The sequence below is a fragment of the Equus caballus genome, chromosome 12 (assembly GCF_041296265.1).
Source record: "Equus caballus isolate H_3958 breed thoroughbred chromosome 12, TB-T2T, whole genome shotgun sequence".
Lineage (NCBI taxonomy): Eukaryota > Metazoa > Chordata > Mammalia > Perissodactyla > Equidae > Equus > Equus caballus.
The window spans coordinates 25,597,715-25,619,279 of NC_091695.1; the positions used below are offsets into that span (position 1 = coordinate 25,597,715).

Sequence of the window (21,565 nt, forward strand, 5' to 3'; positions counted from 1 at the left end):
ACTTATATAAACTGGAAGATACAAACTTCTAGTGCTACCCGAGTCACGTTAAGGGCAAGGGCAGTCAGAGAGGGCTTCCTTGAAGAGATCTTACTTGGACTGGGCTCTGAAGGAGTGACAGACAGGATAAGAGAGACAGAGGAGAAGTGGGAAGCACTTCTAGGGTCCCAACAATGGCCGGGGTACTGCTGGAATTTAAGCCAAGATATGGATGACTTGGTGTTTCCTGGAGGTTAAATCAAAGAATGAGGTGGCTTCTCTGCTTGGCACCAAAGCCCAGCTCCTCCAGCAGTGTAGACTTGCCGGCCAGTTCCTCAAACCCCTCTTACTCCCCACACTGTAGTAATCTACTTTCTGCCCACCCTGTTGCTCCACAGAACCTACTCTTACCAAGGTCTCCACTGGCCACCCAATTGCCAAACCCAACAGACATTCTTCATTTCTTATCCTACTTGACCTCTGTCATACACAATACATCTTTACTTCCCCGTTCTTAAAAGCTATCTTCTTTCTTAGCAACTTTTCTGGTTATTTCTTCCCGTTTGGGACTGGTGGGCTCCTCTTCCTCTTCTGGAAAGCTAAATATTGGTAATCACCTCATCCCTTGGTGCTCTTTTTTCCTAACTCCACACAATCACCATGGACTATCTCATCTGCCCCTATGTCTCGAGCTACCAAACATAAGCTGATCACTGCCAAACTCCAGCCCCAGATCTGTTCGTCATGAGGTCCGGTCCCCAGCTGCAGACTCACATATATACAGCCTCGCAATAAGCTTCCAAACTTGGAAGTCTCACGAGCATTAAGAATTGAACATGCGTCAGACTGAACTCACCACCCACGTACACACTCACGTGCACCTACACAAACCTGCTCCTCTACTTGTGGTCACTTTCTCAGGAGAAATCATCCCCTTCCACCCAAATCCCCAAGCCAGGACTCTAGGGCCATCCTTGACTGGCCCTGCTCCATCACCCATGCATCCATAAGTCACAGTGCTCTCTCTTCCCCACCTTGGCTACCCACCCAGCCCCATTTCCCCTGCCTCTCTCCTAATCAATGGCTGACCATCTTTCACCTAGATCTTTTCAATGACCCACAAATTACTTTCCCTGCCTCCAGGATTACCACCTTCTCCCACCTCTGATGCATTGTCCTCCTGCTGCCAAAATGAGCTGTCTAAAACTCAGAGCTAATCACACCAACACTTTTCAATTACATCTTCTTGCTCTTGGGCAAATACTGTCTTCATGGTCTGACCCCTATGTACCTCAGCCTCAAAACTATTCATACTTTGGACTGGATACTTCTCTGTTCTAGGGGTCCTCCCCTGCATTGTAGGATGTTTAGCAGCATCCCTGTCCTCTACCTCCTAAATGACAAGAGTACCTTCCTCCCAGGTTGTGACTATCAAAAATGTTTCCAGACATTGCCAAATGTCCCCTCAGAGGCAAAATTCCCCCAGTTGAGAGCCCCTGCTCTACCACCTCAACCCCCAAACACACACACACATACACACACACATTGTGCTCCAATCATTTTGAACACCCTGCTATTTCCCTAACATGCCATGCGCTCTCATGCTTTTTGCTGCTTTTGCTCATATCATGTCATCTGCCCAGAAAGCCCTTTCCTCCATAACCACTGGGCTTACTCCTTCTCTTCATCTATGTCTCAGCCAAGGATTGCCTCTTCTATGACGCCTGCCCTGGTTATCCCAGAGAGAAGTAGAAAAGAGTCTACTCAGGGCTTGTTTCTACCCCTGTCCCTGTTCCACCTCACTGTAGCTTTCCTCTGATTTGGCTTCCTCAGTGGACCAAGGCATACTCACCTGTGTATCTCTGGTAATTCCACAGTCCTAGAAACACACTGGGGGGACAATTCATGTCTGCCAAATGAATGAATGAAAGACAAAAGGCAATTCTTGTTGAAGAGTGTCACAGACTGAACTGGGCAGAAGCTCCCTGAAATGAGATCTTCGGCAGGAACTTTAATAACAATAACAACAGCAGCAACTAGTATTTAGGAAGTAGTTTTTATGTGCTAAGTTGTCCGTATACTTTAATCTTCTAAACAACTCTGTGAGGCAAGTACCATTGTCATCCGTAAATTAAAGATAAAAGGCTGAAGCTCAGAGTCGTTAAATGACTTTCCAGGTAAGCGTCAGAGCCAGGATTTCAATGGGAGCCTGCCCTCTTACCGTTCACACCTCTCACCCCGTGGTGGTAAATGACTAGCACAAAGCACTGAAGGGCATTCTCTAATGTAAGCGACACACATGGCAACCCTGTAAGTTAGTAGGACAGATGATGATATGGGAAGCAGGAAGAACGTGCTCCTTGGAATTGGAGGGACCCGGGCTCCATTCCTGGCTCTGCCACTCATGAGTTGGCCCACTTCAGCAGACACCTTATCTCCCAGTCTCCGTTTGCCCATCTGTGAGTTAAGGATGACAACCTCACTCAGGCTTTGGGGAGGAGGAATTGAGAAGGTGGTTGTGCAATAATCTACTAAGTGCCTGATACATGGTAGATCTTCAACAAGCAATCCTGAATATTATCCCTATTTTAGGCATAGAGAAAGTGAGGCTCAGAGAGGTTAAGTGATGGTCCAAATTTTACAAACTAGCAAATGACAGAGCTTGAAAAAGAACTCGAACTCATCTGTCATCCACGAGGAGAGGTTTTCTTAGCATCTTCTATGTACTCATCACTGCGTGGGACAAGTCACAGCCCAACATTGAAGAACCAAGTCATAAGTACCTGGAATTATAGCTCTGCTCTCCCCAGGTGGAAGCTCAGAGCTGGAATCGGAGGTTCAGTTGGTGGGAATAGCCCAGGCATGGGGCTCTCACAGACACAGCAAAGGAGGTTTGCGCCCAGGCAGTGAGGGCCTAGGGATGTAAGCCAACTCACAGATTCGGCAATGAAGAGGAAAGGTGGGCTGGCCTGTGGTTATTGCTGTAGTGGGCTTTCAGGTTTGCTGGGCTCAGCACCAGGCTGGACACAGACCATCACTGCAGCAGCTGCTGTCAGGCCCCAGGGAGACTCCTGGAGATGACTGAAGGGCCCCACAGGGGGAGAGGGGCTGGGTACCTCAGGGTCTTCCTCCTAAATAGGCCATGCTCTCTTGGTCAGCTGTAAGAGGACAGCATTCTGACACAAACCATCCATCCTTCCATCCCTGCCCAACAAGACACCCCCAGAAATGCCCCAACCCTCTCCAATGCCTTCTGGCTCACGTCATCCTGCAGTTTCTGCAAGCAAGTCCCTGTGAGTGGGGGAACAGAAATATCAGAGTGGTGGAGGGCTAAAGAGGCTCTTTCCTTCCTTCTTTCCTTCCTTTCTTCCCTCCTCCCTTTCATCCTTCCCTCGCTCTTTCCTTCCCTTAGTCCCTTTTCTCCCTCTCTTTCTTTCCTTTCTTTCATCTTTTTTTTTTTTGAGGAAGAGTGGCCCTGAGCTAGCATCCGTGCCCATCCTCCTCTACGTTATATGTGGGTCGCCTGCCACAGCACGGCCCGCCAGGCGGTGCCATATCCGCACCCAAGATTTGAACCAGCAACCCCAGGCCGCCAAAGCAGAACGTGCGAACTTAACCGCTGGGCCATGGGGCTGGCCCCTCTCTCTCTCTTTCTTTCTCTTCCTCCCTCCCTTCCTTCCTTCTCCCCCTCTCTTTGTGTCTCTTTCTGTGTCTCTGTGTGTGGGTGTGTGTGTTTGTCTGTGTGTGTGCATGTGTGTGCCTGTCCCTTATGTATCCGGTATTTCTTGAGCCTCCATTCTGTGCCTGGTAAGGTGCAAAGCCCTGAGGATACAGTGGGTAAACAAAGATACAGTTACTGCCCACATGCAGTTCCCAGCCTGATGGTAGACACACATTAACTCTTTTTCATCCTATGTCAAACTGCAACTGTGACAAGCTCTATGCAGAAGAGGTGCCTGGTGTGAAGAAAATCTATTCTAGTTAACAGATCAGAAAGGAAAGTCTGAGCAGAGAGGTGAAGGAACTGTAGGAGTTAACTACGGGTGGGGTGGGTGCATTCCAAGTAAGGAAAACTAAACCAGTTCACTTTTAAATGGTGCCCTTGAGATTTAATGTGATTTTTTGTATATAATAAAAATTAACTGCCCTTAATTGAGGACCTATTGTGTGCCAGGGCCAAGCGCTGTTCATCTGGAGTCTCATTTGTCATTACTATTCTCTGAGGTGGGCTCCATACCCCCATTTTAGGTGAGGAGACAAAGGCAACTGAGCAGCTATGACTCGGTCAAGGACAAGCAGCCTGAGAAGGTGAGAAGGAGACGCGGTGCTGCATGCCTGTGCTCTTCCCCAGCCCCAGCCATCTCTGCCACCAAGCCCCTGGCTCTTGAAGGAATGTACAGCCCCACCCCTGGTGATTGTCATTTCTGTGCTCATGGGTTTTCCGCATTGACTCCTGGAGAAACAGAGTAGTACAAAAATTGGATATGAAGATTGATGTTTTTCGTTCACTTTGGCTTAAGAGTTGGGGTAATTAGAAAGTCTTTTTTTTGCCTTCGTAATGTTCCCATTCTAAAGGCTACAAGAGAATCTAGGCTGTTTTGTTAGGGAGAAATCAGCTTCAGCAGATGCCTGCAGAGTGGTTTCTGTCCTGAACCAGGTGGTGACATTCCAGGCTCCACCAGGAGTGAAATGTAGACAGACCTTGTGCTGCCCTCCCCTCAGGGGATCTCAGATGGTACCAATAACATCCACAGTCACACATGCCAGGTGGTTTGTATGTCCTCTTTGAAGTGATTTACGTTCACTGATTGACTTAATCCTTGCAACTCCATGATGTAGTCCTACTGTTATCCCCATTTTACAGATGAGGAAACTGAGGCACCATGAATCTCAGTCTCAGACCTTGTGTGGGGTAGAGCTGGAGGTTGGTTTTGGACAGTCCAGCTGCAGAGCCCGAGCTACCTCCACCTTTTATTCCCAAATCTTCTCTCTGGTCCACCCCACAAGTCCCGGTGGTACTTATTATCTCCATTACAGGGGAGGAAGCTCAGGCTCCACATGATTAAGGGTTTCTTCAAGGTCACACAGCTGGTCAGCACCTGCAAAGCCGAGAGCCTTTACCATGCACCTACTGCTAGAGTCCACCTTCAGGCCTGGGAGGGAACATTGGACTCAGGAAACAGAATGCTGAGAGGCCTATAAGCAGATATTTGAGGTTAGAAAACAGAAATCAAAACTCCTGAAGTGAGGGCTGGTGAGACCACAAGCTGTGGTCCTGGGTTTAATGAACGTGCCGGTAAGTCAGCCCCACTGTGCACAGAGACGTGGGTTGCAGTGTGCCCAGGAGGGGTCAGACGTGTCCCACCCAGGAAATTGTCATCGCCAAAGAACGGACAGATCGGAGCCCGTGCCTTGATACCTCGATACAGTGTCCTTTCCAAAGAATGTTAGAAGAGGCACCCTCTCTGTGCCCGAGAGTCACATCGAACACATTTGGGGATCATCTATCCCCTGCGGGTCTGGCAGGAAGAGGAGCTCCAGGAGTAACCACTGGGGTCTTTGGGGGCCGGCCCGGTGGCGCAGCGGTTAAGTTCGCACGTTCCGCTTCTCGCCGGCCCGGGGTTCGCTGGTTCGGATCCCGGGTGCGGACATGGCACTGCTTGGCAGCCATGCTGTGGTAGGCGTCCCACGTATAACCTAGAGGATGATGGACACGGATGTTAGCTCAGAGCCAGGCTTCCTCAGCAAAAAGAGGAGGACTGGCAGTAGTTAGCTGAGGGCTAATCTTCCTCCAAAAAAAAACAAAAAAACAAAACAAACAAACTGGGGTCTTTGCCCCAAGCTTTAAATTGAGAGAAGAGGGTCGACAGCACCTGGGAAGCGGACAGCCAACACCTTTGGCTGAACAACAGCTAGCACCAGATTCACACATGATGATGAATGGATGGACGTCATCTCTAGAAGCTCCAAAGGTGGCTCTCTGGCAACATCTGGCCCCCTGAGTTCAACTATTAGGCACACTCTCCAGTGTGCTGACCTAGGCTGCTCTCATGATTCACGATCAGGAGGCACCCCCCACGTCAGCTCAGGCAGCAGAGGGGAACAGAACGGGTGGGCCCAATGTCCCAAGATGTGAGTGAGGGGAGCCCCCAGGATGGAGTGGGTGGGGGATAAATAAAATGTGACATCGCCTTAAGGTGGGCTTGTAAGCAGCCACTTACAATCACGTTTTGGACGAGTATTTGATGACAAAGAAAAGTTTATGAGATCATTTCCCTTATCATACAAATAGTCACACGACGAGAGCGAACATACCACCGTGTTAGCCATGGTCATTTCTGAGCAGCGCAGTTAACAATGATATTTGTTTTTCATGCACTTCTTTGTTTTCTGACTTCTTTTACAACCACCACATGTTTCTGACGTAAGAATGAATGTAAACAGAAGGTAACACCTAAAATGAACACGACCTTAGGAGAAAGACAAATCTGGGTCTAAACGCCAGCTCCACAATGCGTCAGACAGATGATCTTGGACATAACTTGCCAATCAGAGGCTAACTCTCCTCATCTGCAAAATGCTGCGGGTGAAACGAGATTGTCACACAAAGTTCCTAATTCATGCTGTCAGCTGTTGTTTATTTTATTTGATTTGTCCAGCTGTTCTTTAAATGGCAGGCACTCTGCTCCTCATGGAAGTGTCCTCTGCCCCAGGAGAGGCCCCGCCCGGCACCACGGCCTGTGGAGGGGGGAGACTTGCCTCCAGTTCCTCTCTGCTGAGGCTGGAGCTGGAGAGGAGGGTTGCACCAGGAACCCAAAACTTGTGAAACCCCTGTTGCTTCCTTCCTCATTTAAAAGAGCAATTCGTCCCATCTGAGGAAGAAGTTGCAGCAAGGTGCCCTTTGGGAAGAAAGAGGCGGCTGTGCACACAGCTGCGCTTCTCTCTCTCTGGATCCAAGTGTTTCCTGCACTTCCTGAGGAATCCAGATATCTTTTTCCTTTTTTGAAGTTTTTAACACAATTTTTGATCTTTTTTAATCCAATGATACTTTTCTAAGAAAACGGTAATTCTGAGTTAAATTCAATGTATTTAAATGTACCACAATGATTTTTAAATATCCCATTCTATTTCTCAAACTAAAACTCAAGGAAAATGTATTCTATACCTTTAAAATTAAGGCAATTTTCCAGACATCTTTTTTTAGTATCAGCTTTATGAAGATATATTCACATACCAGCCACCCATTTAAAGTATATACAATTCAATGGTATTTAGTATATTCAGAGTTGTAAAATCACTATCAATTTTAGAAAATTTTCATCACCATAAAAAGAACCCCTTACCCATTAGCACTCACCACCATCTCGTCCAGCTCTAGGCAATCTCTAATCTCCTTTCTGCCTCTAAGGATTTTCCTCATCTGGACATTTAATATAAATGGAGTCACACAGTATGCAGTCTGTAGCGACTGGCATCTTTCACTCAGCATACTGTTTTCAAGGTTCATCCACATTGTAGCATGTGTCAATACCTCATTCCTTTTTATTGCCAAATAATATTCCATTGTATAAATATACTACATTTGATTTACCCATTCACCAGTTGATGGGCATTAGGCATCCTTTTTGACTTAATATGTTAACTGCAATCATAGCTATCATCTGTTGAGTACCTACCATGTGCTAGGCACTTGACCTAATTTCTGACCCTTGCAACAATCCAGAGACAGGTCTATTTCTCCCTTTATACTGATAAAGAAACTGAGATGTAGAGGTGAAGTGGCCCATCCAAGGTCACACTAGTGACAGAGCCGGGATGAAAAAAGGGTTGGCCTGGCCCCCCAGTCCATGTTCTTCCCACTACCCCATCCCACCCCCATGTGCTCTGCTCTCTCCTTCCAGTTGGCACTGAGGCCAGAACAAGAAAGAATTCACTCATTCAGTGATCATTCATTCAACAAGCCCTAACCGGCCCGACATGGACAGCAAGCACGCATTAGTCACTGAGCCAGGTAAGACCCACATGCCGCTTCCTGGAGTTGGCTGTCCAGGTGAGGAGAGGTCATCATGCAAGGAGGCAGGTGCCAGTCACCAAAAAGGTTGTGACCAAGTGCCGAGAACTCAGAGCTGTTGGAGAGCCTAAGGAAAGATTTTTAGAGAAGATGGCATTTTGAACAGGACCCCAGTAGACCAGGCAGATTTCCCCGGCAGAGACGGGAAGAGTCACCATGGAGAGGAATTGGTGTGCTCACAGACGCCCAGACCAGGAACCTTGGTCCACCAAGAAGGAATTCTGTCCTCCTGGAGGTGAGAGGTGAAGAGGGTGGGGAAGGTAGGCGAGTGGTTGGAATCACATTGCTGAGAGCTGTGAGTGCCAGGCTGGAGTCTGAGCTTTGCCCCATGGACAGCAGGAAGCCATTGGAAAGTTTTGGAGCAAGACAAGATGAAAGCCGTTCACGAGCACTCTGATGTCTGTCTTCAGACCCAGGTCCCCAGGCCCCTGGAAATTACGCTTCCAGCTCTTCACAAAAGAGCTGTGTTTCAGCCCCTTGTGTATCTCTGTAACCCCAGCACCTAGGACAGTGCCTGATGCCTTGTAGAGGCTCCATAAACATTTGTTGATTGACAGACTGATTGGATGAATGAATCTGCCTGCCAGCCCCCTCCCCCCTCACTATTCTCTCCTGGCCCCTCTCCAGGCTAAGAGGAAGAAAACGCCTGGTGTATTCCAGATTGTCCCATCTCGCCCACCTACCATCTCTCTCCCTCCAGGTCCCTCCCCTTCTCCCTCCTTGCTACCCCTTTCCTTTCTGGTCATGAGGAAATGAAGGAATAAGTGTGCACGTGCTACCACCATGGGCTAGGCAGTAGCAATTACTTTAAATACACACTGTCACCCTCAAGGATAGAAATGATTCATTGCTTTTTGTATGTGGGGAAGTTGTGATCCAGAGTGGTTAAGGGACTTGCCCAGCTGCTGGGTAGCAGGACTGAGACTAACCAGGGGCCCTTCTGATTCCATCTAGTGCTTCCAGCTGGAGGTGTGGAGTATTGTGGTGGGGAGTGGGATGGGGTACAGAGTAAGAGGAGGCAAAAGAAGGGACTCCTGGGGGGCTGGCCCCGTGGCCGAGTGGTTAAGTTCGCGCGCTCCGCTGCAGGCAGCACCGTGTTTCGTTGGTTCGAATCCTGGGCGCGGATATGGCACCGCTCGTCAGACCACGCTGAGGCAGCGTCCCACATGCCACAACTGGAAGAACCCACAACGAAGAATACACAACTATGTACCGGGGGGCTTTGGGGAGAAAAAGGAAAAAATAAAATCTTTTAAAAAAAAAAAAAGGGACTCCTGGGAGGGGGGGAGGGTGCAGGATTGGAGGGGCTTCTCAAGCCCATCATACAACCAGGTAGCTGGATACAAGTCTGAAGGCTCCTACCCTACACTGGGTCCAGCTGCCATATCAGGATGCTGCTGCCAGACTCCTCGACTCCACTCCTGTGTCCACTCCCCAGGAAGCTGGGGCATGGGGCAGGAACACACACACACACAACAGCCCCAAAGCCTGAAGTGGTGAAACAGTAGTTGCCTTAAGCAGAAAGACTTTATCGTTCTACAAAATTCTTCTCCCGAGAACATTTTTATATAATTCCCAAAGTCAATCATCATCTCCCTTCTTGATGAGGAAAACATCCCTAAGAGGCTTTGTCAGAAATCCTTCAGTCGAGCAGGCCAGCTGTTGCCCAAGGCTCTCTGGGTGGCCTGATTCTCTGCCACTCCTCTTAAAACCTTCTAGAATGTTAGCTTCAGAAAGAACCTCCAACTCCAGAACCCTCTCATTTTACAGATGGGAAAACTGATGCTCAGCCCAGAGGAGGGTCTGCTCAAGGGCCTCCAGCATCAGTGGCAGAGCTGGATCTCAGGCCCAGGGCCCCCGGTCCCACCCCACCCCTCTCTCTTCTTTCTCCCAAGGCTCTCTAACCAAGCCTTTGTTGCTGCCACTCTCTGACCAAGGCTGTGCCTTTGAGGGAGAGCTGGGCACCACCTCCAAATGCCAGGGGGCATAGCTGAGGCCATGACAACCTCACCCTCCACCTGGAAATTTACCTGGCGGTACAGGGCCCAGGCACACATGGGCTTCAGGGCCAAAGAGGCCTAGAGAAGCAGGTGACACACCTCCTCTCCCATCACATCACGTCCCTTTGGGTCAAGGCTCTACCAAGGCCATGTGCTTCCTGCTATGGGACTAAGGAGAACTTCCACAAGCTTTTGCTTTGGGTCTGTATGGTATCTATCAGCTTGGCACTGAAATTCTTTTCTTGCCTGTCAGAAGTCTCAGCCAGCAGTTACGTGTCTTCTTTTTTTTTAAGACAAAGTAATGTCTTCTTAATACAAATTGCCTGAGTGAGCAAAGACTTTCTGGATACGGGGTCCTCAAAGGTAGGGGAAGATTAGCAAAAGCATCCGCAGAGCTGAAAAGGGAGGGCTTCCAAAATAAGCGATTGCAAGGGGGCCTTCTTTCCCCTGGCATTCTCGGTACACCAGGAAGGGGTGGATGAATGTCAGAAGAGTGATGAGCGCCAGCATCACGTTCACCTGGAGAGGGACAGGAAGTGGTGAGGTGAAGTCCGGGAACTCTGAGCAATGCCCACGACCAATGAGGGGACCAGAATTCTGCCTAGTTTATGGTCCACTTTCCACTCAGACATTCTGGTGCCCTGGAGGAAGGACTCTTCGTTACTTTTCATTCTGCCTTGTGGAGCCAGGTGGGGAGGGATATTGTGCCCATTTCATGGATGAAGAGAGGCCCAGGTGGCATTCAGTGACCAGCTCAGGGTCACACAGGAATCTGACGGAGGGACCAGAGCTACATCATATCTTCTGAATATTCAGTTAGGGTGCTCCGATATCACAACCAAGTAATTCTCCTCAGTCTTTCAGTTCAGGGTTTTTTATTTTTCTCCCAATGACTGATTTATACTCCTGTTCTACACTTTGCTGATCTTTTTAAAATGAGGCTAAAGGGCTGTGCAGTGGTCAGAACACTTAATTGAAAGTCAAAGGACTTCTGCTCCTTTGCTGTGGGTTTCTGAACATAGAAGTCCCACAAACCAAATCTTTGAGCCTCAGTTTCTCCTATCTGCAAACAGCTGGAGAGTCATGCCCACCTCCCAGGGCTGGACGGGTGAGCATCCCTGGTGGTGTGGGGATGCAGGGGCGAGAGCATAGAGCTCCTGCCGCTCAGATCCGCTGTGGAATCCAATGCACGTTGCATCCCTAGTGCCGAGGCCAAGGTCCGCCTGTGCTCATCGCAAGCAGGAAATATCTTTGAAGTCTTAGGTTTTCATGAATCATTGTGAGGATTTTGCGTTCTCCTCTAGAATATGATTACTTGTCTCCACACACATAAAAAAATATTTTCTCCCCAAATCTCTGAAGCACGTGGGCCCCCTGGGCAGCCACCCCATGATAACCCTGTGGTTTCAGGTACCCACAGCACAAGGCAGGGTGCTCCCACTGAGCCCAGTTTGAGAAGCAAGACCAAGGATGTACCCGTGTGCAGCAATGTTCCTGCAGGAAATAGCTCAGCCAGATTGCGGCGCCCCCTGCTGGGTGCCCATTGATTCACCCCGATCCGGATGTCCTTGGTAGTCTGAGGCCCACAATACTCACATAGAATGGGTCATTCTGGAGGGGGCCCTTGATGAAGGTGAAGATGGGGAACTGGAGCAGAGACACAATGGCTGACAAGGCCATCACTAGCCCAAAGATCTTCCCAAAGTGCTCCGGAGGGAAACTGGGAAAGAGACAAATGAGGTTCCAGTGAGACTCAGGGACCCTCCCTCCGAGCAGGGCCACATCTGGGTGGGCCTTTGTCAGCTACTTGCTCACAACTCCCCTGTCCTCATCCTGCCTTCATCCACCCTCACCCATACAGCCCACTCCCCTTTGCCTTTGGTCAGGCTTTCAAACCACAGAACACAGAGAAGTTATTTTGCTTGACAGTGGGAAAACAGCAGGGACCCAGACACACGCTGCACCCCAGGGAAGTTGCAAGAAAAAGGTGAACACAAAAACACATCACTATATGCCAGATGATGTGTGCACCATCAAAGGCAGCAAGAATAGAGTGCCCAGAGCACAAATAAGGGAAGACACTTTATTTCCAACTCTTCCTTGGGAGTGTTGGAACAGAAGTGAACCTCGGAGGGTGAATAAGCGTTCACCAGGTAGAGAACAGAGGCAGAAGGAGAGCTGATACGAAGACTCAAGTACATGAAAGCTCTACTCCTCCTGCCAGCCTCACCTCCAGGCACCACCCCCTACACCTGCTCCCAGACCCTGTCTCCATCACCTGACCATCTCAGGCCCATCCTCACCTCCCAATTTCTGTACCTCCAGCACGCTTCCCTTTGCCCCATGTGTCCCCCATTATGTAATGCACCCCAAGCCCACTTACACAAGGGTCAGGAAGGCAGCATTGCCTCCATAGAGGAAGGAGCGGCTGATCACTTGCAGGATGAAGGTGACGTACTGGAGGAGGAGGTCAGGGACTGAGGCACAGAGGGCGAAGCCCAGGCGCAGCAGAGATGTCAGCGCCAGAGAAGGAACCGTGGAGCAAAGGGCCACCGCCGAGGCTGAGAAACCTGGTCCAAAAGGGAAGAGGAGAGGCTGCCTGCAAGCGGGCACAATGGAGGGCAGGAAGGAGGCAAGAGAGATCTGGGTAACGGGAGGAACCACCATCCATCTAACTTTCCAGGCAGAAACCCAGGGGGTCATCCTCGAATCCTCTTTCTCCCACATGCCCCATCTCCAGTCCATCAATGAATGTTGATGATCCACCTCTAATTATCATTCAAATGTATCCACTCTTCTCCATCCCCACCAACTCATCCTACTTTTAAACCACTATCACTCACTCACAGATTACACAGATTGCAATGGCCTCCTAACAGGGCCACCTGCTCTGGCCCCTGCAACCTGCAGCCAGGCAGTCTGTCTAGCATGACAGGTACTAACAAAAGACAGGGGCAATCCAAACAGCCATCCAGAGGGACAGCTGTCTTGGTTGTACTGCAGCCCCGTCACTGATGACTAGGCAGGGTGAGAGGAGTCAGGAGAAGGCCCTGCTGGGGAGCATCCTCGGGACAGAGAGTCACACAGCAGGAAGACTGCAGGACAGGGCGTGCAGTATGTGGCCTTTATCTGAGAGCGAAATTATGTCTATATAGTCTGTCTTTAAGAAAAAGATCATTGCCTAAAGACAGAGTGAATGAACAGGGTGCAGGGAACAGAGAGGAAAACTAAACTTCTTTCAATGTATACTGTTTCATGGTTTTGGCTTTGGGAAAATGTAAATATTTGCTATACAAATGTTTAAAAATTCAATTAAATTAAAATAATAGGAAGAGAACAAGCAAAGCAACCCTCCAAAATCAGGAACAAAATAAAACCAATGAACATTACTTTATGTCAAGTTGGTGATTCTTAAAATAGTAATTTGACTGTACATCGTCTTGTGGGACATATGCTAAGGAGGAGAATGGAAGGAAGGATGGAAAGACGGAAGGACAGAGAGAGAGAGAGGCACAGCATTCAGCAACAGTCTTGTTATTAATAGTATCGGTATTGCTAAAACCAGTGATAATATATAAAACATATTTTTAAAATACTATACAAGTGTATGTCTGTATAGTATTGTTAAGAACCAACAGTTCCAGAGGAAGAGAAAAAGAGATAGAAATGTCAAATTTGAATTAAAGTATCATTATTAGGCATTCATGATGTATTTTTTCTTCCAAAAAATTATATGTGCTTTAACTCTAACCAAAGCCCAAAAGCAATGACAACCCAGGAGAATTAGAAATGCTAGCATCCAGACTACAGTCTTCAAATACCATGTCCCATTAAAGGGACCCAGCGTTACTTGGGGAAATGGCTGGTTTCAGGTCTGGGATCGGAAACATACCCCATGAGATGGACGTGAATATCCCATTGTGCTAGAAAGTAAAGACACTCTCTAAAACGAATGGGATTATGTCTAAAGGACACAGATACTGGATTGGTAAAGTTCCCAATGGCCAAAGATGTGGCAGTTTGAACATCAAAAGGAATCGTGGTGAAAATGGATTGAAACACATCAAGTACATTTAAAATGAGACTTTGAAAGAGAAACAATGAGTAGTCACCCCTGAAGGTTGCTAGGGCATCACTTCATTATTCTCAAAACTGGTAAAAAGAAGAAAAACCAAGCATTTATGCCAGGGTAACAAAATAGTTAATAAGGGGAAGTTTTTCTTTCTAAAGGAATTCTCACTGTTGAAAGCAGAGGGAAAGATGGAAACAGGAAATCACCACTTTGCAGCCATAATAAAATAATGGGTCGAGGCATTGATCATCAATGGCTGCTACAATCATCAGGCACACAGTCGATGGGGAACTTTATAATAACTGGATGAGACTGACAATGTCTGAGCCCATTGATCAATTTTAACATGATAAGAACAGGACAATAGGTACCAGGGGCCTGCTGACAGGAGCCCACAGGAAGCCCACAGCTCCACCTCTGAATTATTCTTGCCAAAAATATTAAACTGAGTCTCCTTGAACTTCCAACCTGTTGTTTACAGAAAATAGCCAAAGAAACATTTTAAATGACACCAAAAGGATGCCAAATCCAAAATGCGGGAAATGTGACACAACAAACCACCCCATTTCTTCAACAAATAAACAAGGACAAAAAGCATGTGGGAGATGACGCTTATACGTTTACAAAGACTTAAAAGGCACATGAACCAAATACCCTGTGTGGCTCTTAATTTGAACAAATGAACTGTAAAAAGACATATTTGAGACAATTAGGGAAATTTGAGCAGACTGCATAGTAGACGATATTAAGAAATCACTGAGGGTTTTTTGTAGATGTGGTAATGATACTATGGTGATATTTAAGTAAAAGAAGACTTATCTGTTAGAGCTACAACCTGAAGTATTTACAGATGAAATGGTTTGATGACTGAGATTTGCTGTAGAATACTGCAGCAGGGTAGGAGAAGCAGGGCAGGGGAGTCAGGGAGGGGTGTAGATGAAAGTCATAGGAGAAATGTTACTCTCTACTTTTGTCTTTCCACATCCCCAACCCCTGCAGGTTAAAATACCTCAGCACCCCTCTGTTCCTCGACTTACATCCAAGGAGCTTGTCTAAGCTCCTCGGCATGGGGCACAGCCTGCCCCTTCTCACGGCTCTCTCTCCAGCCCCTTCCATACTCCTTTGTACCCTGGCAAGCCTCAATTACACTTTTTTTTATTTTTGCTGAGGAAGATTAGCCCTGAGCTAACATCTGTGAATCTGTGCCAATCTTCCATTATTTTGTATGTGGGTTGCCACCGCAGCATGGCTGATGAGTGGTGTAGGTCTGCACCTGGGATCCAAACCAACGAACCTGGGCCGCTGAAGCAGAGTGTGCTAAACTTAACCACTACACCACCGGCCAGTCCTTGAATCACTTCAAGGGATTCCTCGGATTCCTCAAGGTTTCCCTCTCTCCTTCACAACCTTGACCCCACCTTCAGCCCACCGTATTCTTGGGCCACTCTCCCAGGGCTGTCATCTTCATCTCCTTACTTCTAACTCATCCTTCAGGTTTAAGCTTAGATGACACTTTCTCCAGGAAGCCTTCCCATACAAAAATCTCATCCTTATCTAGAACAGGTTGTGTGCCCTTATTGTGTCCCCATAGCCCACTGTGGGTTTACTTCATGGTTTGTAATGCCTAGTTACTTGTCTTTCTCCACTCTGTAGACTGAGAACATTGACATATCTGTCTTGTCCGCTGTTGAATCTGGATCTACGTCTGGCCCATCATTGTCACTCAGCGACTAGTGGTTAGACAGACAGATGGATAGATGGATGGAGGAATGGAGGGATAGATGTATGGATGCAAGTAGAAAAAGATTAATGAACAAAAGAGAAGATGGGCAGAAAGGTAAATGAAGATCTCTCCTCTCCTGGTTCCCTGATGCTCCAGAGCCCAGGTCTCACCGGTCTTGCTCCCTTTCTTCTGGTACCTCTGTTTAAGCTGGTCCATGAGCAGGCCATTCCAGGGGGCACAGAGCACTCCAAAGAACTGAGTGATGGCAAAGGCATTTGTGTAGATGCTGACTGCAGAGGGCAGAGAAGGGTTGAGATATAAGAAATTTCCAGGACTGCCTTACAGGAGGGGATCCACCCACCTTGACCTGCCTGACCATCCTCCCCACATCCCTGCTCAGACCTTTCTCTGGAGCACAGAGCCCTACTGGGCTTAGCACCCTGCCCCCATCGAGGTTCCAAGTCCCCAGCTGGGATGCACAGATGGGATGCCTCCCAGCCCTGCCACATACCTAGTGCCCTGTCTCCCTTGGCCAAGGGGGTGAGTAGAGAGTTGAGGGTGCCAATGAAGAGGTAATGCCACAATTGTATCATAGACAGCCACATCTATGTGCCAGGCAACGCGCCGAGAGAAAGCGTAGCTCCAGAAAGAGCGGAGCTCCTTCTGCTGCCCTGCATCTGGGATCTCTGACGGAGAAAGGAGGATCTGGGCATGAACTACAAGGAATGTGGAGCATGGGGGTGAACAACAGCGTCGAGACCTTAATGGAACAGTTTGAGGTCCACGTTCACCTTCTATTCTTACCTCCCAGAACTCATCCGGTGTGCTCTCCGAGCTGCCCACAAGTGGCACATGCTCACCTCTATGCCTTTGTCATCCTGGCCCTACCACCTTGAATGACCTTCCCCATGTTCTTCTCATCGACTGAAATCTGATCTGTCTTTCACAGTTTGAGTTCAATGACACTTCTTGCACTAACACTTTCCTGATCTTTCTCAGCCAGGATGGTGCAAAAAAAGAGAAGGAAAGGAGAAAGTTAGACATGAGATGAGGGTTAGTGGCTGACAGCTGTTGTCTCAGCTGCTCTGCATCCCCTCTCTTTCGGTACCAGGACCCTGGTTTCTTCTGGAAATATACCCCTGCCCTTTTCATCATGGTCCTGATGGGCCTGTGAATTAAGCGTTCTGTTCCTCAGCCAAGGTCGCCCAATCCGATCATTCTCCCTAGAGAGGCAGACTGGCTGTAACTTTTGACTGGGACCCCGAGGCGTATCCTGGTTCTGCTCATCCTGGAGTCCAGAAAGTTCAATTTTCCCTTGATTTTGTGAGCTTCCCAGAATCCCGTTCTTGTTTCTACCTCAGCCAGCAGTGGTTTATGATGTTTGTAACCAAAGACCCAAGAGATGAGGAAGCAACAGAGGTGGTGATGGAAATGGAACAGTGAGAGGGCAGACCCAGGAGACCTGCAGAAATGGGGACAAATAAGGCAGACTTAGGACTGAAAAGTCGGGGGACAGGAAGGAAAATGATGGAAGATGGAATTCAGGGGGTAGTGTGGTAATAACATGAGAGAAAGAAAAGAGGAACAGAAAGCAGAAAAGAAACAAAAGTCTTGCCCCTGTCTGGACCTTGTATAAAGTGAGGGGGTTGAGAAGACCCCACAGGTCCTTTCTCCACCTGACCTTTCCTGATTGAGTCTCTAGGGGAGCTCTGGAGGTGAGGGACCAGCTCGACCTCCACGAAGACCAGGTTCTGAAGGGGAACTGGGTTCACCAACAGGGCTCACCTTCCTTTGGCGAAACGAACTCCGACTGTCCCTCCAGTTCTTTGGACTCCACTGTCTTCTTCTCCTCCTCCCTGCTGTCCTGCCCAGAGCACAGGATGTGGAAATGGAAGCCCCCTCAGCCCAGCCCAAGGGCTGTGAGCTGAGCCTGAGTCTCAGGCTGGAGGGAATAGTGCAGGGGATCCCCCGTTTCACAGCACAGTGAAATCACCTCTTAACAACCCCGAAGCCCAAGTCACAGCCAGACCAGTTCAATCAGAGTGTCTGGGAGTGGCAGCCAGGCTTCCAGATTTTTTGAAGATCTCCGAGTGATTCTGTGATTCTGATACCCAGCAAAGTTTGGGAACCACCGGAGGCGTGGGCAGAGGAGGAGAGGCTGAGTTCACATCCCAGCTCTTGTTCTTCCTGGCTGTGGCAACACGACTCATATATAACCCTTCCAACCCCCATTGTTCCCATTTGGAAAATGGAGATAAGGCTATCTATCTGAGAGGATCATGGTGAGATGAAATCAGAGAGCACTTGGGAGCTGGCAGATAGTAAGTCAGCAGCAAATGAAAGCTCTCCCTCTACTGCTTGTGGGGAAGAGCTGCAAAAAGGGCCACAGTTCTTCACTTCCTCTGTTCTCCACTCTTTGCGATGGAATTTTGCAGCTCTGACTATTTCCCCATCCCCTGAATCTGCAGCGGGTCCTGTCAGCTGCCTCAGCCAAGAGAACGCAGCAGAAATGATGCTTTGCCGATTAAAGCCCTGAACTTTAAGAAAGCTTGTGCATTTCTGCACTCTCTCTCTTGGAACCCTGGAACCACCACATGGACAAGCCCAAGCCAGCCTGCCAGAAGATGAGAGCCAGGTGTCCCAGACATCCATGTTACCCCCAATGACCTCCAGAGAAAACTCGTGTGAATGAGGTCATCCTAGACAAGCCAGCCCCGAGCTAGCTCACTAGATGATCAGAGGCAAGAATGAGCTCTGTCAAGATCATTCGAGTCTGTCCCTGATCAGTAGAACTCGTCAGCTACCCATACACCCAGGAAAAATAATAAATGCTTAAGGTTTCAAGCCACTGAGTTCTGGGGTGTCTGTTATGCAGCAATTGGCAACTGACACACCCATTCTGGTCTTCCTCTGCTGTGACAGGTTTCCTCTGCCCTACTGTGACCACGACTTTCCCATCCCCTGCTTCCGTCCCAGGTCACATGAGGGGCTCTGGCTCACAATCGCTAGATCATAGTCCTTACCCATAGCAGTAGTTGGGGGGCAGCGCGTAGGGGATGTGCCCCCGGGGCAGAAGGAGGAAAGTGCGCCCAACATGCCAGACACTGAAGACTGAGAAGAAGAGGAAGGAGGCCCTGAGGCTGATGCCCTGTTCATAAAGGAGCTGCAGATAGCAGAGGGAAAAAAGTCAGTGTAGGGGCCAGCCCAGTGGCATGGTGCTTAAGTTCACATGCTCTGCTATGGCAGCCTGGGGTTCGTGGGTTCAGATCACGGGCGTGGGCGTGCACAGTGCTCATCAAGCCATGTTGCTGTGGCGTCCCACATACAAAATAGAGGAAGACTGGCACAGATGCTAGCTCAGGGACACTCTTCCTCACCAAAAAAAAAAAGGTAAGGAAATTCTGACACATGCAATAACATGGATGTACCTTGAGGACATCATGCTAAGTGAAATAAACCAGTTATAGAAGCCTAACTATTACGTGATTCCATTTGGATGAGCTCCCTAGAGTAGCCAAATTCACAGAGACAGAAAGTAGAAGGGTGGTTGCCAGGAGCTGGGTGGGGTGGGATACTGGTGAGTTAGTGTTTAATGAGGACAGAGTTTCAGTTACACGAGATTGAAAAGAGTTCAATCTGGAGATGGATGGTGGTGTTGCTTGCCTAACAATATGATGAACTTAATGCCACTGAGCCATACACTTAAAAATGTTTAAGATGGTAAATTTTATTCTATATATTTTACCACACCCAAGAAAAGTCCGGGTAAGAAGCAGGAGCTGGAACCCCAGTTTCTAAGAATGAGTCTTGGTACAGACTGTTGCCTTCCACCCTGGAAGCTAATTAATTGCTTGGGGTGTCAAGGACTCATATTCTTTTATTTCTTTCACTCATTCATTCTTAGTTTGCTAGCTTTTGTCCTCCAGCTTGTTGCCTCATAATCACAGAATGGCTGTCACAGCTCCACCTATATTCAAACATTCAAATAGTTGCCACAACATTCATAGAGGAAGGGTGGAAAGCGGAACCAAGGAGGAAGGCTTTCATTTTGCACTGCTCTCATCTTCCAGCAAGGGGAGATATACCCTTAAAGTCCTCATGAATACAACCCATTCACCTCATTAACAAGGACAGGAGAACATGCCCACCTCTACTCTCATTAGCAAGGAGGAAAGCAACTGCCTCAGTTGGCTTAGATCAATCATGATTCATCCCCTGGGCTGGGTGGACGAAGAGACCCCTCTGTGGAGAACAGGCCTCTTCAGCAGAAGCAGTCCCTGAGGTCCAGCATTGGTGAGATCCATGGCAAGCCCAAGACCCGTGGTCCCATTGTCAGAGGACAGCTCATATTCAGGGAACTCAGCCCTGCTGCTTCTTCGCCACCCGCCTCCCCTGGGGTTTTCCACCCTGTCCTGTTCCACCACCTCCAGAACCTTTAGAAAGAAAGCACATCTGGGAGACCGTTCTTTTAGTTCCTGAAACTCCACATCCCATCAGATGCCTCGACAGGCATACACGTGCTCACACACAAACGTAGACCTGTACACAGGTGTGCTCAGACACAAACTAACATGTATACACACCCCAAAACATACTGGCCAAAGGCACACAAGTACACACATGCGTGCACACACAGATTCAGGCATCTTATGGTGCAGAGCTTCATAGGTGTCCACAGACACACAAGCCTATCCATAAACACACAGAGATGTACAAAATGTACAACCTCAAACAACACACAAATACACACTGACTCAAAGATTTATGCACATTTAAATGTACAGATTCACACATACACAGATACACACAGGTATACAAAGAGTGACTCGCTTACACACCCAAATACATATACATGCATGTGCACGTGCATCTCCAGAAATATTTGCACCTTCTCCCTGTGCCCCATGTAGAACGACACCCAAAGAAGTATTTCTGTCTCAGAGTGCCCCCCCATTCTCTCCCCACAACCCAAGGCTGTCTGCCCTCTTAATACCCAGTCTCAGGTCTGAACTTCTGCTTCAGCAACTCCAGATCCTACCAGGAGCCAAGCATCCTCCCTCGAACAAGGTAAAGAGCAGCAACAGTGCTCTCTCTCAATGGCACCTGGGTCAGAGAACACGGGGTGAGGGAGAGAAGCTGAGGCCTGGGGCTGTAGACACAGCATGGGAGCCACAGGCTGCCAGATACCCTGACTGGCCCCAAGGCCCTCCTGCTGGGAGGCACCTCCATCTTGAGAATGTGGCCCCTTTAGGGAGGTAGGCTGCAGATGGGGGAGAGGGAAGGACAGCCACCCTCCTGGGAATGGAGTGGGGAACAGGTCTCAGAAGAAGTTGTGGCCTTTCAATTCACCCACAGTGGCTGGAAGAATGGAAAACAGGGGCCGGTATCTGAGATCAACAAGACAGAGGAATAGAGGAACAGGCTGCCTAGAGACAAGTAGACGAGACTACTTTCTCCTCCCCCCAACATGCTTATCCAGATAGCACCTCACTGCTCCACCTCAATCCTTGATTCAGCAAGCTCAGCTCCGTTTTGGAAAGCCACCCCACTCCCACCCAACCCCACCGCCCAAACTGAACCCAAAAAAACCAAGAGGGCCAGTTCCACACCCCCCACCGAATGGGATCTTCCCCCAGAGCCTGGTGGGGGAGGGGGGGAATCTCGAGGCCAGGGCTGAGAAGGGTACTCCGGAGTCCATGCTCCGCCCCCAGGTGGCGCTG

The 21,565-nt window shown here is 48.7% G+C and overlaps 1 protein-coding gene across 2 annotated transcripts; it reads right to left on the bottom strand.

Annotated features, from left to right (window-relative positions):
- Positions 1-3,468: 3,468 nt before the first annotated feature.
- On the bottom strand, positions 3,469-21,338 carry LOC138916405 (equilibrative nucleobase transporter 1-like). Of its 2 annotated transcripts, none has more exons than XM_070228676.1 (5): positions 16,357-21,338; positions 16,016-16,135; positions 12,434-12,620; positions 11,647-11,770; positions 3,469-10,569 (listed from the first exon to the last, which is right to left on the bottom strand). In XM_070228676.1, exons 1-5 carry the CDS (start codon positions 16,448-16,450, stop codon positions 10,408-10,410), a joined length of 687 nt encoding a protein of 228 aa, XP_070084777.1. In that variant the 5' UTR covers positions 16,451-21,338; the 3' UTR covers positions 3,469-10,407. The 2 variants fall into 2 exon arrangements, with proteins under 2 accessions (XP_070084777.1, XP_070084779.1); XM_070228678.1 differs by having other exon boundaries at positions 3,470-5,676.
- Positions 21,339-21,565: the final 227 nt, after the last annotated feature.